This window comes from Mchenga conophoros, linkage group LG4 (assembly GCF_057382185.1).
Source record: "Mchenga conophoros isolate Kocher_MC1m ecotype Shallow Benthic linkage group LG4, M_conophoros_male_GT1.1, whole genome shotgun sequence".
Taxonomy (NCBI): Eukaryota; Metazoa; Chordata; class Actinopteri; order Cichliformes; family Cichlidae; genus Mchenga; species Mchenga conophoros.
This window is the reverse complement of record NC_140529.1, coordinates 12,950,531-12,966,756: the sequence shown is the minus strand read 5'-3', so window position 1 is coordinate 12,966,756 and position 16,226 is coordinate 12,950,531. Positions and strand designations below refer to the sequence as shown.

The 16,226-nt window shown below is 40.2% G+C and overlaps 1 protein-coding gene across 2 annotated transcripts in view; it reads right to left on the bottom strand.

Moving 5' to 3' along the window:
- usp43b (ubiquitin specific peptidase 43b) overlaps nt 1-16,226 on the bottom strand; it is an 83,575-nt gene that overhangs the window by 8,889 nt on the left and 58,460 nt on the right. For both annotated transcript variants that reach the window (XM_085270415.1, XM_085270416.1), the window contains 4 exons: nt 14,299-14,410; nt 6,307-6,410; nt 2,584-2,661; nt 2,375-2,504 (listed from right to left, as the gene is read on the bottom strand). In XM_085270415.1, coding sequence (XP_085126541.1) covers nt 2,375-2,504; nt 2,584-2,661; nt 6,307-6,410; nt 14,299-14,410 — 424 coding nt within the window. The remainder of the gene's footprint in view (nt 1-2,374; nt 2,505-2,583; nt 2,662-6,306; nt 6,411-14,298; nt 14,411-16,226) is intronic.

Below are 16,226 nucleotides of genomic sequence, written 5' to 3'. Positions count from 1 at the left end.
TTTGTAAATGTTTGCATTTGCTTTCTGGACTGCAGTGAAAAAAAAGATAATTATGATTTTATGATTTTATCTTCTTTTTTATCAGGTTTAGAAAGGAATCAACACCTGCAATTTGTAAAAAGGAATTTATTTATACAGTGAAATATTGGTAAGTTGGCTAAATCAGAGGAACATTTACCGGCTTAGATTGAACAGCGTCTCCCTCGAGACTGCAGCTCCACCAGCTGGTAACAAAATGCAACTGTAACAAAAAATGGATTCAACTACTTTCTAATCTACGTCTACTCTTAATTATTCTAATAAAATGTAATAATAAATTACATTCATCTACATCTCCATGCAAAAAAACACAGGAAAAAAAAGTGTCTTTTGGATGTTTTACTGGGAAAAGAGACATTTTTGTCTCTGGAGTGTTTGGCTGAACGCATCACTGAAGCACATGGACAGTCATATGATTCTGACACTCCACATAATGGGAACAACCCACTTAAAAGCTGTCTAACACTGTCATGTACTGCCCACAGAGGAGAGCATGAACAGACATTTGACATGTTGCAGTCGATAAAAATACTTCGCCTGCTTGTTTTTACCTCTTTACCACCTACTGATAGACGATAGACAAACATAACCTTTCAAAAACAAACATTCCTTTCCCGTTTCAGTCAGCGTCAGTGTGTTGTACGCTGGCATATCTACATGCAACAACAACTGTCTATTTTTGAACTACCTGATTACTTCCTGATTTAATACCAATACAAACACAAACACGTGGAGCCAGTTTCACACTGTACTAGTTCAGTAGCAAAATGTACACAGCTCAGAAAAATGAAAGGAAACCTTTGAAAACACATCAGATCTCACCTGGAAAAAATAAACTTAATGGATGTCTATACTGATATGGACTGGAATATGTGTTAGGATATAAAAATATGTCACATGGTGTGACAGAAATGAAAATGATCAAAAACACCACAAAGAGAAGAACTGACGAATAGTCCGTTTTGGCAAAATTTCATCGCAGCAACTCAAAATGTTACTCAGTACATGCTTGTATGCATGCCTGACGACATTGGGGAACACTCCTAATGAGACTATAGATGGTGTTTTTGAGGATCTTGTCCCAGGTCTGCACCAGGACCTACAATACTATGACCAGAGCCAGTTATTAAGAGACATTCACATTAGTTTCCTGCTGGAGGTCATTTTGTCACTCTGGCAGTGCTCGTCCTCTTACTCCCTGTCTGTCCAGCTCTCCTAGAGTAACTGCTTGCTTCCTGTAATCTTCTTCATGCTCTTGAGACCATACAGGGAGACGCAGCAAACCTTTCAGGCAGTGGCAGGTATTGATGTGCCATCCTGGAGGAGTTGGGCGATGTGCGTGACCTCTGTAGGGTCCACGGTGGTTGGTATGGTTCCAGCACTTCGAGCATTAGCTCTTGTTCTATTCGAGCTCTTGTCTCTTCTTATCGTTTTGTGCTTGTGGAGATTAGAAGCACTGCTGGTGCTTCGGCGTTGGTTTTGCATCCTTGGTTTTTATTCAGCCTCAATTCCTATTCTGAGTTTGTTATTTATTTTTAGTTCCTTCAGTGTTTCCCCATCTGTTCCTCCATCTGTCACTGCAGCTTCAGCGCCTCCTCGTTCATTTCCTGTTTTTATTCTGTTAACTCATTTCCTCTGGCATCTTGTTCCTGGATTTTACTTTCTGTCTGTTGACTATCTTGTTTTTCTTCAGCTGAGCCTTGTCCCCCACCTGTCTCCACTTTATTGGTCAGCCCTCTGAGTATAAATAGTTCTGCCTTCTTCTTCCTCTTCGTCAGATTGTTTGTTGTACTTCCTGGTTTGCTTGTGTGGGTTTTCAATGCGGCTCCTCTCCCCTGCAAGTGCCGTCTGTTTATTTTGGATTGGTTTTGTCACTTTGGATTTGTTACCTCTGCTGGCCAAGCTATCAATTTTTAATAAAACTTGATTGTTTTTTTTAAATTCCTCATTCTGCTCTGAATTTGGGCCAAACTTTTAGTTGAATCTTGACACATACAAAACAACTTGCTAACTTCTATCCCATTGTTAGCTTCAAATGTTAAAGTGTTTTAATTGTGTCTAAAGTCTTTGTCTTTCCCTGATGGGTATCAGTAAGAAACATAGATTAGATGGAAATGTATTCATTGATTGATCTATCAGCATTAATATTGTATTATATTAAGATATTAATATTTTCTTTTATTTTTGTGCACAAGTTACCACTTTAAAAAAAAACAAAAAAACCAGAAATCAATTACACAGTTTAGGCCGCTGAACTAAAAGAGCATAAGCAGCAACACATCCGTGCTGTACTGTTGTTCCAAACTGTAAATATCTATAACAGCACACAGTCTACCTGTTCCTCTTTGGTGTAGAGCTGGAAGCACTCATCCAAGGTGCAGCTGTACTGCTGTACATGCTGCTGTTGCTGATTCCTCACGCTCTCCGCATCCTTCACCACCTCCTCCTTAATGTTACCGAAGAGGCTGCGGGCACAAAGAGTTAGTTAAGGTTAGCGCGAATGCTAAAGTGATACTGAAACAACTGGATGCACAATGTACTGACCAGTCTTTGATTCTGTGTTCCCACTCGATAATGAGCTTCACATGTGGAGGGCCTCCTGAGCCGCACAGCTTCAAAGCTCTAAAAGACATCAGGATCAAAGGTAGTTGTGAGGCATCGGTACAACGTGACATCGATCCTGTCAGCAGGACTACTCCATCTGTTTTATTTCCATCAGGCTTTTCTAACATTTGCTGCAGTTTCAAGTTATGACACATTTATCAATTTACTGGACTGTTTAAGTACATGTGCACTGACGCTTTCAAACCACTAGGTGTCAGCATCGTTGTTGCTTTTAGATGGGACATAAGCAGTTGATGTTTTGACTCTGAGAGAGATGAACAATTTATCCCCATAAAATTAAACATAGGAGTGAATGTTTATGTGAGATGTGCAATACAGATGAACATATCTGAAGTAGCTGATGTTGATTTCAGCTTGTGCTGTTAGACTGCTGTCATCCCATTAAGACAGAACCTTTAAATGTCTCCATTAAAAATCAACTTTGAGCATTTCTGAGGTGCTGTGGAAGCTGTCGAACAAAATCAAAGTTTCAAAAGAAAATTAATAGAAAGAGCAGGAATCTACCAGCAGCTGTCATTCGTTTTTATGGCAGTTGTGATATGTGTGACACTATGCACATTATTATTTTAAGAAGAGCATTCTGTTGTCGGTACACAGATACAGAAATCTTTGAGCTAAAGTCTTAGATCAGGATGCTAAAACATGCTGATGGTAAGCAAGTGCAATTCCTATAATTGACACCATCTAGCTAATTATGGCAGCATGCTAACATTTAATAGTTAAAGAGACACCCACTAAAATAAGACTCAGGGGATGACTGAAGTCAGTAGGTGGTGCCGTTTCAATCTGATAGTGGTTCAGAGGTTTCACTCAAAACCAAAGTTGTTGCCATCCAATATTTACATCCATGCTTTAATGCTAACATGACCAAAAAGGTGCTAACAAGGCAATCTCTGACCTGTGTGACATTACACACAAACACAAACAGTTTACAGAGGCCAAAAGAAGTGAACAAAGTGTAGTGAAGCACTTGCACTAGAACACTCTTGCCTACTTGATATGGGCTGAGTTGGGGACAGAACATATTTCTGAATCATTAGAGTTCAAACGCTATCATTACACGAGATTCTCGGATACAGTGTGCTGCTTTTGCATTTGCATTTCAAAAGATTTCAAAAGCATTTGCCCCCATCAGCACCATTCAGTGAGTGAATGAACTGTTCTTCGCAGCCACACAAATGGAAGTCCTTTAAAGACCTTGCCAAAATGGTCCTTTGAAACAGCAATTCACTTCTGCAACTGAAAGCCATCAGACATGCGCCTGTAAAGAAAGAGGAAATGTCTGCACATTTCAGTCACTGCTGTGAAAATCAAAGCCAATCTTTCCAGTAAATGTGATATACATAAAAAAGATTAAATTAAAGCCAACTTTGCCTTCAGGACAGCATCAATCAGAGAATGCTAAACTTAGCATTGTCAGCATGCTGCTTGTAGCTTTTATTTTCAAGAAACCTTCTGGTTAGATCAGAGAGGAATTCAAATCCATTCAAACTGATTAAATTAGACCTAACATGAGTTAGCTTATTGAAACAGGTTATTGAGGTGAGTTTGTTGGATTTCAAACATAATACCAGTCATTCCACAACTCAGGAGATATTTACAATGATCTAATAATTCTTTAGACCAATAAAATATGAATATATCTGTCAAGGTGTGTGCTGTAGTAGGCAGGATGAAGGACAAATGCAGGACCCGTACACGGAATGAAAACTTAAAGTGTCACCTTTTATTGCGGGGAAGACTTTCCATAAAAAATAAACTCACAAAAAAACCAACCAACCAAACAAACAACAGAAAAAACTTGATCATGAAAACTAGAAATTAAACTGGAAACTTGAAAATAAAAAACACAGACTAGGAAAACAAACTAGGAACTGAGAACTAGAATTAAGCCAGGAACACAAAGAGAGAAAACAGCACGATGAGGATATCTGGATTCCTTATCTGGAAAACACGGGGCTTTAATACACAAGGGAGTAACGAGGGAATGGGAAACAGGAGGGAAGCACAGCTGGGCTAATCTGACATAACGAGACACAGGGACATAGGACACGGACTACCAAAGTAAAACAGGAAGCACGAGACAGTTTATAAAGAGGCAGGATAGACACTGAGACGTGGAAACATGACAGACTCTGGAACAGACAGAACATGAAGCACAGATACAGAAGGAACTAGACGTGGAGCACAGGAAGACATAAAGACCGAAAACTAAGACTAAGCATGCAACTCGCAGGGACCAGAAACTGAGCAGAAACCTAGAAACCAGGAACAGTAAATATAATACAAAACAGAAAAGCATAATTCAAAAAGTATAACTTAATCCAAAAACACAAAACACTGGGTCACCGACCCAGGACCATGTCAATATCAGCCTTATAGTTTGCTCAAACGAGATCTGTCGCACTCAGTTTTATTTATATAGCTTCAATTTACAACAACAGTCACCTCAATGTGCTTTACATTGTAAGGTAAAGACCTTATAATAATAGAGGAAACCCCAACAGTCAGAAGACCCCTATGAACAAGCACTTGGCGACAGCGGGAAGGAAAAACTCCCTTTTAACAGGAAGAAACCTCAGGCAGAACCAGGGTCAGGGAGGGGCGGCCATCTGGACTGACTGGTTGATGGGAGGAAGACGGGACTTCACTTATCTAGTATAAACCCTTACCAGTTGGCTAGCTACGCAAAACTAATAATTATCTCACAGTTCTGACTGTCCTTCCTATCCTTGATGTTCAGAAGCAGTTCTCAATGCTACCACCACCTCTTCTGTACTATTAGCATTTTCTAGATGATAGGCATCCCAAACAGTTCAGTTGTATAGCTGCTCTGATGGAGTGCTGCTGGGATGGTGGTCCGTTCAGCAGGTTTTTCCGGTTCTACAGAGGACATCTGAAGTCTTGTTCTTGATCGCCTCTCTTAGCTGGGTTACACATTTTGGTAAAACTCCTAGAAGACTCTGATCTCAGTCTCCTTGTATTTGACAGTGATTGAGGCCACTGCACTCCTGGCAAACCGCAAAGTTTCAGATGTGGATTTAGACCCTTCTGCCGATCTACGCCTCGCCTTAGTTTTATCACGGGAGCATACAGAGTTATTCTTGGATGTTCACAGCTTGATCTTTTTCCTGATGTGTGGAGTCAATTTTTGTACACTTTACAGCCAATCCCTGCAATTTTCCACTGGTGGACTCTAATCAAGTTTAAGTAGACACCTCAAGGGCCATAAAAGATAACAGGATGCATCTGACCACAATTTAAAGTGGTACAAAATAGCCTCTGTATCCTTTTGCGAAAGGGAGAGTTGAATTTTTGAGAAGTGATAAATTTTGAAATAAAAATCTAATTATATAAAAATACTTTACACACTGTCTATTCAGAGCTCAGGGAATATGTTCTGTGACCTTTCGCTTCATGCACGCTTTCAATTTTTTGTTTGGCATAAAAGTTGCTGCAGCTGTGGGGGCTCCCAAGAGCTGCAGAGGAAGATTCAAGTTTCAACAGGAACTGCAATTAACACCCCAAAATAAGAAAAAGTCATTATGAGTGAATAAGTGATAATTGGAAGAACCAACACATAACATGGGGACTTGTTATGCCCTGATATACGCTAACTTATAAGATTCAAGGCATCCTGACCTGTCGACAGCAGGGTGGTAGAGAGGCTGCTCATCCTGAGGTGACAGGTAGCTGTAAAACACAGATCCCCCCACCACACGGATGTTGAACAGCACTCTGGTGTTCTGAAAGAGGAGCATAAAACACACGGTAAACACACGGACAGCATCAGGATACTTTATCATACAGCAGCACCTCCTGAATGTCTTTAACATCTCTCAGCGCCTCTCTATAGATACTGTAAGTGTTTTATACTTTCTGGATCTCAGCAGTATTATTAGATAAATGCATCTGCATGTAAAAATCAGTGTTAGTTTGCTCCTTAAGACGTTCTCACATACACCATTTAAAAACGTAATGTGCTTTTATTTCTATGCAGTGTCAGGTAAACAAGTTAAAGCTCACATTTTCATTCATGTTAGTGCCGTGTGGCTACATGGATGGTTAATTCTTCATATTCAAATACACAAACTCACTGATTAGCTGTTTAGCATAAATAGCTGTGGCCAACACAGGGTCGACCCTTTCGGCGTTTGGATTTCTCCCCCTTTTTTCTAATAACCACACAGATGTTCACAATAGCTGCTAGTTTATTATTTCTTTTACATTTCCTACCTACGCTGCTTATTGCTTTTTATATGATTTATCACATTTTGATGCATTCTCAATCATCCAGGAAAGTAAATCAAATGTTGCAGGAAAGTAATTGCAAATGTACTGTTTATAAGATTGGGGAAACCTGCAGTCAGCTGAGACTGAAGAAGTCACCTGGATGAGTGACGAAATGTTTCTCCCACAAAACGCTACGTCCAGATGAACAGAATCAACTTTTGGAGATTTATCACATTATTTAAAATCACTTGGTGAAGTTAAAGCATTGGGCGGTATTCTCTTCTCTTATATTTACAATCTAGCACAAAGTACAGCCGGCCTCAAAGAGCTGCTATTATCGCTGCAGACTTGCTGTCTGCATGTTACCACAACAACTACCAAAGCTCTGCTGCTTGGAGTTGAGTGTTATTATTCATCCAGTCAGGGTTTTGTGTACTGATCAGGCAAAAATGATGGCTCAGTTTGCCGAGCGCAGACCAAAAATAATTATTTTATGAACCTAATACGTGAAAGACAGTCGGCAGCTATATTAAGAGGTTGCTAAAAAATTTCAGGATTAGAAAATCACGAGATTATTTGCAAAGGCAAAAAAAAAAAGGCTTGTGAAAACTTCATTTAGTCACATAAAAGCCTTTTATTTATCAAAAACCACTTTACTGTCACACCCTATAACACTAAAACTACCTGGAAGGTCAAGCTTAACCACCTAGCCTCCCACCCACAGACATCACAAGTCAGAAAAAAAAGAATAGGAGGAAAAAGGGAGGTGTAGAAGTAGCAGTGTAAGAGAACAGAGACAGAGAGGGACTCAGTGCAGCTGGTAAACTATGGAAATGATCGCATGTCTAAAAACTGGGTGAGATGTCTGTTTTTGTGTGTGTTTTACCACACGGTGGGGTTAGGGGAGCAGGATTTTTGGAGGCCATCATCTGGTTGCCTAGTCACAAACAAGATACCTGAGCCTTCAGTACTGATTTGCCTCTTTGTAATCTTCTGGAGTTTTTTTGGACACCGACACATGAGTGCAGAATGTACAACAGCTTCTGTTTTCCCATCACACGAGCAGTCAGTGCTTCGCCTTGGCAAATAATTACTTCAGACATCACCCACTTCACCATCCCATTAGGTACATCCTTCCCTGCGGCTCACCAAAACATAGCCAGAATTTCTTATGGAAGGAATGGTGCCTCTTTATATAAGGCGTCATTGAAGGCTAATGATCTAAATCAGTCTTTACAGGCAATTTGTTAAAAAAAAAAAAAACTAAGAAAAAACCCTGAGTGAAACTTCCTGCCTTGATATCTTTCAGACGGTGATTAGTTGCTGGCGCTTGCGTGCTAAAAATGGTTCTTGAACAGCTGTTCCAAACTATTTAAAAATGCTGAAATGGAAATTAGTGTGGATAAAAAACAATGGCCTGTTTTTGTGTTATATTTAAGTTGGAGAAATGTGCTGTGTATGGGCTCGGGAGATACAAAAACAAAAATGGGCCATCGTGAAATATAGGCTGAGACCTGCACCTGACATTTTTAGCTCATGGCTTGAATCAGCACGGAGCATAGCAATTAAGTGTCTTTTTCTTAAATCCAAACCACAAACAGACTCAGGCTTTTCTCTCATATGCTATTCAACCACGCTGGAAAACACGAGTTCAGGAGAAAAAAAGAGAAAAAGAGTGTTTCTTGTCCTCTGAAGCCCGAGTATATTACCCTGAGATCTGCCTTAGATCAGAAGTGCTTTAGGAACGAAGGAATGGAAAAATGAAATCGATTTCCTTTTGTTCTGGGGAAATCTGTTGCTGGCTGGCCTCAAACACAAACTCCCACACGAGGCTGAGAGGAAAAGCTCAGACCGGCAGGATCTTTCTGATGACCAGGAGCACAGCGGAGCAGACAGAACATTCCTGGAGAATATTGACGTGCTGAGCCCACCGGTGCGCACGCACCCCTGGGGAAAGTTAAATGTTACTTTTGAATTACTGCCTCACAAATGCACACGCAGTACTATCCAGAATGTCAGCTAGCTGCTGAAATGCAGCAGTTAGTACTTATCGTTAGAAAGTAGCATTTTGAGGGCACACACACACACATACATAGTAGTTTATAACGAAGCTATCTTCACTGTCTGTGGTCAGTGAAGGCATCAAACGTCCGTGTGGTGTCTAGGTGCTTTGGGCGGCCTTTCCAAAGAATTCAAAACCATTCCTGCCTGTTTATTTGAATGCTAGATGACAAGTTTAAAACCAAAGTGACTTTTTATTACAGCCTTGCCAGGCTTGTTGTGAGTTCCACTGCAAGGCTTGTGTGTACATGCAGAGCGACCACCCAGTGAGTTCTTCCAACTCGAGATTCTCATCTCAAGAAGCAGAGAAAACTTCCTCTACAATAAGATACATGCACTTATATTTTTAAATGCCCTTCTTTTGACTCCTTCAACAACATTACCTCTCCTCGCACACATGAGATAATTCAGTCTGAACTCTTGTCTTGAGCTGCAATTCTCCAGAGATGGCTTAGCATCCACAAGGAGTCATGACAGAGCTGTCAAGCTTGAGATGTCTCTACATGATGTAGAGCTGTGAAAATACAAAGAGTCTGAACAGCACTGCAATGCAAGATCAGTGCTGTTTTCCCATATTCCCACATTCCATAAGCATCATTAGTGGGCGAGGAGGGAAACTAGAGTTTTATTTCCCTAGGACATGCAGCTCCAGTCTTTAAGCACAATATAGCATCAAGTGCTTCTTTAAGACCTTTAAAAAAATAGATCAAACTCTACTGTTAGAAGTTTGTTTCCTTCTGTCTGTCTATGCTTTCAAAGATGACTTTACCTTTTGACTGTCACTTAAATTCGTAACTGTGTCAGACCATATTCTTGACAAGTGACAAAAGTAGCATATTGTTCTGGTAACTGTTCTGTATGCGCTTATCTTCCTCCCAGCTTTAAGATGAATCTGTGAAGGCAACGCCAAAAACGAGGCGGAGCTAACAGACCATTGGTTGTGTGTCAGACAGTAAATATGAGATAAAAATGAGCCGAGAGATTCTCAGGTCAGTGTCGTAACCATAGAAGATTTGCATAGACTGTGCAGGCGCCGGGCTGCAACAGGTGTGGCAACACTAGCCTGAGGACCACGCCCTACATAAGGTCCACTGTCTGGAGAGGATCGTTTGATTCCCTTTTCATTCAACGAGTCAGCTCAGCGATTGAGACTTGCTGCGTGCCAAGGAGGATAGAAGGAGTAAGTAGGAGTGAACTGCTGCTGCTATTCTGTAACTGTGTTCTCTTATTATAAATAGACTAAAAATGTAAGCCCATATTTTTTGCTTTGTTACTTTCAGCCAGGTCTCTGAGTTTGTGTTGATGCATAGTTCTGTTAGTTTGCTGTTTTCACTTTAGCTCACCCTGACAATTTTGTATTTCAGAAGTTGTCAATCTGCTAAATAATAAATACAATGTTTTTTTCCACATAGAAGTTGTTCTTAGAGAAGTAGATTTTCATGTTATGTCCTGCCTCTCAGGTTGGAAGTTACCACAGTGAAACATGAATATAGTCATTCTGAGAAATATAATGTGATAAGGATATTAAAGGTATCTGAATATACATTTAAAGACAATTTTCAACATCAAATGTGGTCAAGACGACGTGCTGAAGTTCAAACAGTAAAGCATCAGAGTGAGGAAGAAAGGTAAAGTAACTTTGAAGCAAATGGGAAGACAACAGATACTCAAATATTCACTTGTTACAATCAAGGTGTGCAGAAGAGCATCTCTGAACACACAACACAACACACAGACGTTAGGACAAACAATACCAGGTTGTTGTTAGTTTTAATATCCAATCAACAACTGATGGGAACACGAAATGTTTTTAAAAAACTTTTAATATATTTAAAGTAATGAAACAGACAGTTACACGTTTTCGTGAATCCTGGATAGAAAGGCTGTATGTGGGGTGCATCAGCCATTTACATGGAAGATCATGTACCACATTTCAAGTTTGAGTCTTTGAGTTTCATTCTGAGTTGTCATCCTCTCTCTCTTTACCTGACATTTTCTGATGCAAACGGTCATATGGGTCTACTTAGAAGGGCACGGGTCTCAACACTACATCGTTAAGTGATGTCAGTACCAGGAAAAATGGCAGAGGATGTGCGTTTTTTGCCTTTGCTAAAGCTAAAATTAGACAAAAGCGGAAAATATCCACTTGTGAGCATAATTCATTGAGGCAAGAAAACCACATATTCTGCTGAGTTGAAAGATTTAGAGCAAACATCTGCTCTGAGCACTGCTCCCTCCTTGGCAAAGGTAGGCTTCCAGCAAACTGATTATACTCTACGAGCCTGGTTTTAATTAAACAGCTGACAGCATGGGGCACAAAGGAGGCTGCAGATCTCCAACAGAGTTACAGAAAACGCTGCACCTGACTCTTCTCTTCCATCTCTCTCCTGGCGCTTCTGAAAGAGTGGCGAGCAAGTCTGCGCCTTTCTTGTGCTCTGTATGGCTGTTTATTGCAGCTGCATGGCACCTGCACCACGCGGGGAGAGGCACTGATTGAAAATCAGTTTGGCTGCACAATTAGCAACAGGCTTATGCACACAGTGATATGCTCAAGCACAGGAATGTGTTCAGTGCAATCATAGACTCTTTGTTTGGGGGTGTCTTGGTAGCAAAATTATTTACAAAGGTGAGTTGAGAGCTATGCAGTTATCTTTGTCCTTGTGTGCACAATACGACTGATAAATGCATATTGAGATAACAATAGCTGAAAAGAGTGATTGTTCTTGTATTTGTTGCTGAGGGTAACATGTAACCTGAGAGTGACATCCCGTTCTTAATCCATAGGGTTTAATGTGATGTCGTTCCACCCTTTGCAGCTACAACAGCTTCACTTCTTCTGTTTATGGGAAATTGAGGTCAGACTGATGATAAGAGACTTGCAGTCTCCGCTCTAATTCATCCCAAAGGTGTTCTTTCGAGTTGAGGTCAGGATTCTGTGCAGGCCAGTCAAGTCCTTCTTGCTCATCATCTTTATGTACCTTGCTTCGTGCATTGTTCCGCAGTCATATTGGAACAGGAAGGGGCCATCGTCAAACTGTTCCCACAAAGTTGGTAGAATGAAATGATTTAATTAACTTACTAATCTGATCGGCAGATGGAGGAGTATTATTTATCGCTCCAGAGAACCTGTCTCCACTGCATCTGACGTCTTGTATTGGACTTGGTGATGTAAAGATGTCACAAACCTTTGGGAGATTATATAAATATATCACACAACTGTAAATTTCAGTTTAACACTGGAAGAAAAATCACAGCTTATTTTGTGTCTGATGTGGTTTTGACAGTTTGCATATTTGGAGGGGAAGGTATCACCAGAACGAATGTATGATTGGCACAGGTGGACGCTCAATGCTGTGAACGAGGTGCGCAATGATTTGGTTCTGTCCTGTAACTCTTTGCTGCTGAGTACAGATTTTTCAGGTCCTCATTAACACCAGCATTTTGATGGAAGGGAGCAGAAGTGAACTGAATGTAGAGCGTCAGGGGAATGAGGAACCCGATGGACAAAATACAAACAGGCAAGTTAGCTTTATTTCTTTTTACACAATGAAAACATCTCGTGCGTGTTGTTTCTCAGCAGTGCAAATACAGAGCGAAACAACAGATACTGAGACTCAGACACACCTGACGTGTGTTGTCTTTTTAATGGTGCAGATCAGTTATAACAAACTGTAACAGTTTGTAACAATGTAGCTCTCCTGTGAGTCAAATCTGCAATAAACCTGAGAAGAAATTTGATTGCCTTTATATTAAGAACACATTGATTCTCCTTTTTGGGGCTGCTTCCAATCACATGGTCTGGACTGATCCCCGTGTCCTACACAGGGACGGATGCATCAATCTTAAGTTGATGCATCTATCGTCCATGTGAAGGTTCAAAGATTACAAAAAAGTGCTATTTGAATGAGAAAATGAGGCTTGTAGAAAGAAAGTGCTTTGAGTATGAACGGAGTAGAAAGTCAGTTTTAGATCGACCTTGGGTTGATCTAAAATACCATGTTATTCCAATTTTTGTGTATTATTTTTATTTATTATGTCAGTGCGCCCCAATCACATCCCATGAACAGCTCAGTGTGTATTAGTAAAGAATCCACATTCACCTCCTAAGAAATCCCAACATTTGCTCATAGAAAAGATAACACAGCGTGATTGAGACTGAGCAGGACCAGTAAATGTGATTGGCAAACAACAACGCTACACCGTAATGCATGAGTGGACAAAAGCAATGCTCCCAGCTCAAACGTGACTATATAAATGACTTATAAATGAGGCTCTGAGACAGAGGAAGCAATCTATTCATTCATCAGCACACGAAAAGAGGGAAATAAACAGCCTAGACGAGAGAACAGCTACGCTCATGCATCCCTTTAGGGTGCAAAACTCAATTAAATATTTATTTGCCTTAAAATAACCGGATTACATATAAATTTGTTACATAAGTATGACATAAAAGGCTTTTTTTGATGAGTTGGTCAAATTCACCTGACTAGCATACATTCAGTTCATACCAAGCATATCTCAATTTAATGATTAATTATTCAAATGCAGTAAATAAACATTTTATTTTATATATTTCATTTGCATTTTACCCAAAATGATTGCCTTGTGTTTTTCGAGGGCAAAGAATCTTTCTTTTTTCTTTTCTTTTTTACGACACAAACCAGCATTTGTCATACCAGTACACCTGACTCTACTTTGGTGTGCTGGTAGGCACAGCGAGAGGACACCAGCTCGTCTCTGCTGCTTCCAGCTCTGAGCTCTGAGATCTCGCGGCTGTGAAACACAGTGTCACTGTGTTCACTGTGTGGGCATGCTTTGCTCTGTCTCGAGCCAATAAACCTGGCCTGGAACAGGTGCGCCAGCCGGCTCTGCAGGAACTCTAGCTGGTGCTTGAAACACACCCGCCTACGCACACTGCCATTAAATATAAGCTTTAAAAGCATCATAGGTGTCATAATGCAGGGGTACAGTACAATATCTTTTCTGTATTATTAATATTATTATTGTTATTATTATAATTATTACTGATTTATTGCACAGGGCTGTATTGTAGTTTTAGTTTAGTCTTTATGGGGCTTTACTATAGCTTTAGTTGTGCCTAATTAGTGTGTCTAATAATCAGTGTTAGTTTTTTTGGTTCCTAGACTGAATTCCTAGACATCTCTGGCAGTTGGGTTTAACCAGAGGACATGGAGTTAAGCATCTGTTGTGCTAGAATTTCTCTACGTGAGTCTGTGAATCCCTACCCTGGCATGGATATCTCAATAGGACATGAGGAGAAGACAAAACAAAACAAAATTTCCTTCAATCATTAAAAAAAAAAATCTATCTTTGTATTACCTGTGCCTGAGCTCCGTTGATCATCAGGTAATAAAGCTTGCTGAGGATGCTCTGCTGCAGCTGATCCCAGGAAATAGACCGGTCCTCCCTCATGAGGAACGGAGGCCCGAACCTAAAACCAGCACAGAGGAAATTAGTGTCACAGGAGCTAAAAGATGATGAATTCAAAATGGCAACACCACCACTCAGCCATCCCATATTACCCCTTACTGACTCACCGCCTTCTTATCCTATTGTAATGTAAATAATTATTTATCATCATTATCAGTATTAGAGCAGAATTCTCATTACAGCCCATCTACAGAAGGGAGATAAGAAATGGAAAAGACCCTGTGACATGACAGATCACATGACGCATTTATTATAATACTCATTTAATTGAGGTCAACCCGCTATTGTATGTATTAGATTTATTAGCATACACGTCCATAAAGAGACAAAATAAGAAGCAGATACACATCAGAATTGTAATGAATGAAAGAAAAGCTCTGGTGCATGTTTAAAGACACTGTGTTTTTTCATTTGCACATTTTTGCAGACACTGAAGCAAAACAGTAGATTTTAACATATTGTGCCAGTGAAAGCTGGGTGAGGCCGTAGCTTCCTGCAACCCCTGAATTGGATAAGCAGTTAAGAAAATAGATGAATGGATTTCTTAAAATAATCTGCAAAGTTCTCCACTCGACTCCAAACCTAAAAAAAAATCAAAAACAGTGCCTCATTCAAATGTGTCCAAATTTACCTGCACTGCTTCCAAAACACCAGCTAATTTTAGATGGCTTTGCAGGATTACCATTGAACTTGTGCCTGAGCCATGTGTGCTAAATTCCCCTCACTTTGTCAAAACAGTCACTCTTTAGCTTGAATTTTATTTTGGGTGAGAAAGCAAAGTCACAAGGAGGCAGATCAGGCAAGTAGGCATTGATCAGTGGGTTAAGAGTATGCCAGCACACTATCTGCCATCATCTACAACATGCATGCCCCTCTCCTGACGTGCTGTCTGCAGGCCTTTATGATGTGGACTCTTTCATTGGAAGCTGCTTTTCTGTTATTGCCAGCAGTATGAAATGTAATTGTCTTGCTCTATGGTTTGTGACAGATAGCCTTACCTTCAGAGATCCCAGTTTATTATTTCTTTCACACAATATTTTGGAAGTTTCATGAAAGAAATGTGAGAGTTGGGGTCATACAGAAATATCTATTATCTACTGATAGGTCTATATTTTATACTTGAGCCGACAGGTGTAAGAATTGGCATCTACAGGCAAAATGCAAAAGAACCAAATTGCTAATAGAAGTAACACCTTTGGGTTTCCACACATAAAAATATCCCATCACAGTTCCAAGTTTTCACACTGGTGCTCAGAAATGTGTCTGTGATGCTCGACTAAAAAGAGTGAAACAACTATGTGACTCCAATGTCATTTTCTTGGCGCTGCACAGTCCTCCAGCTGTCATCTGATGAGAACGAGATAGGTGGGTGGGCTGAGCAATGGCAGAGAGGCGTTTGAAGGAGAAACGGAGAGGCCGACCCTTATAGATTTGAGCGGACTTTCTCTCAGTCGCGTTGGCGAGCTCACCTATATTGATCTCTCTGGACTCTGTCACAGTGTCTGATGGATCTCTGTGTATAGCGCCAGATGTCAGAGTCCTCGGTCGTTTGATTTGAAACTCATCTCACTGAGTCACAGAGTGAAATGTGAGCCTTTTCTGTGACAGGGAGATAATCTGACCTTGAAGTGGTTCCCTAGAGGAAGGCTATGTATAAAACAAGTTTATCAAAGTTGATTAGGTTTAAAGGACAAGTGGCTACTTCCTGGATTCATTATTTCTATATATACAAAAAAAATATATATAAAATAAAGAAAGGAAACATTTTAAATTCTAAAGTATGAGCCTGCATCTTATAGCATGGACAAACTGACAAC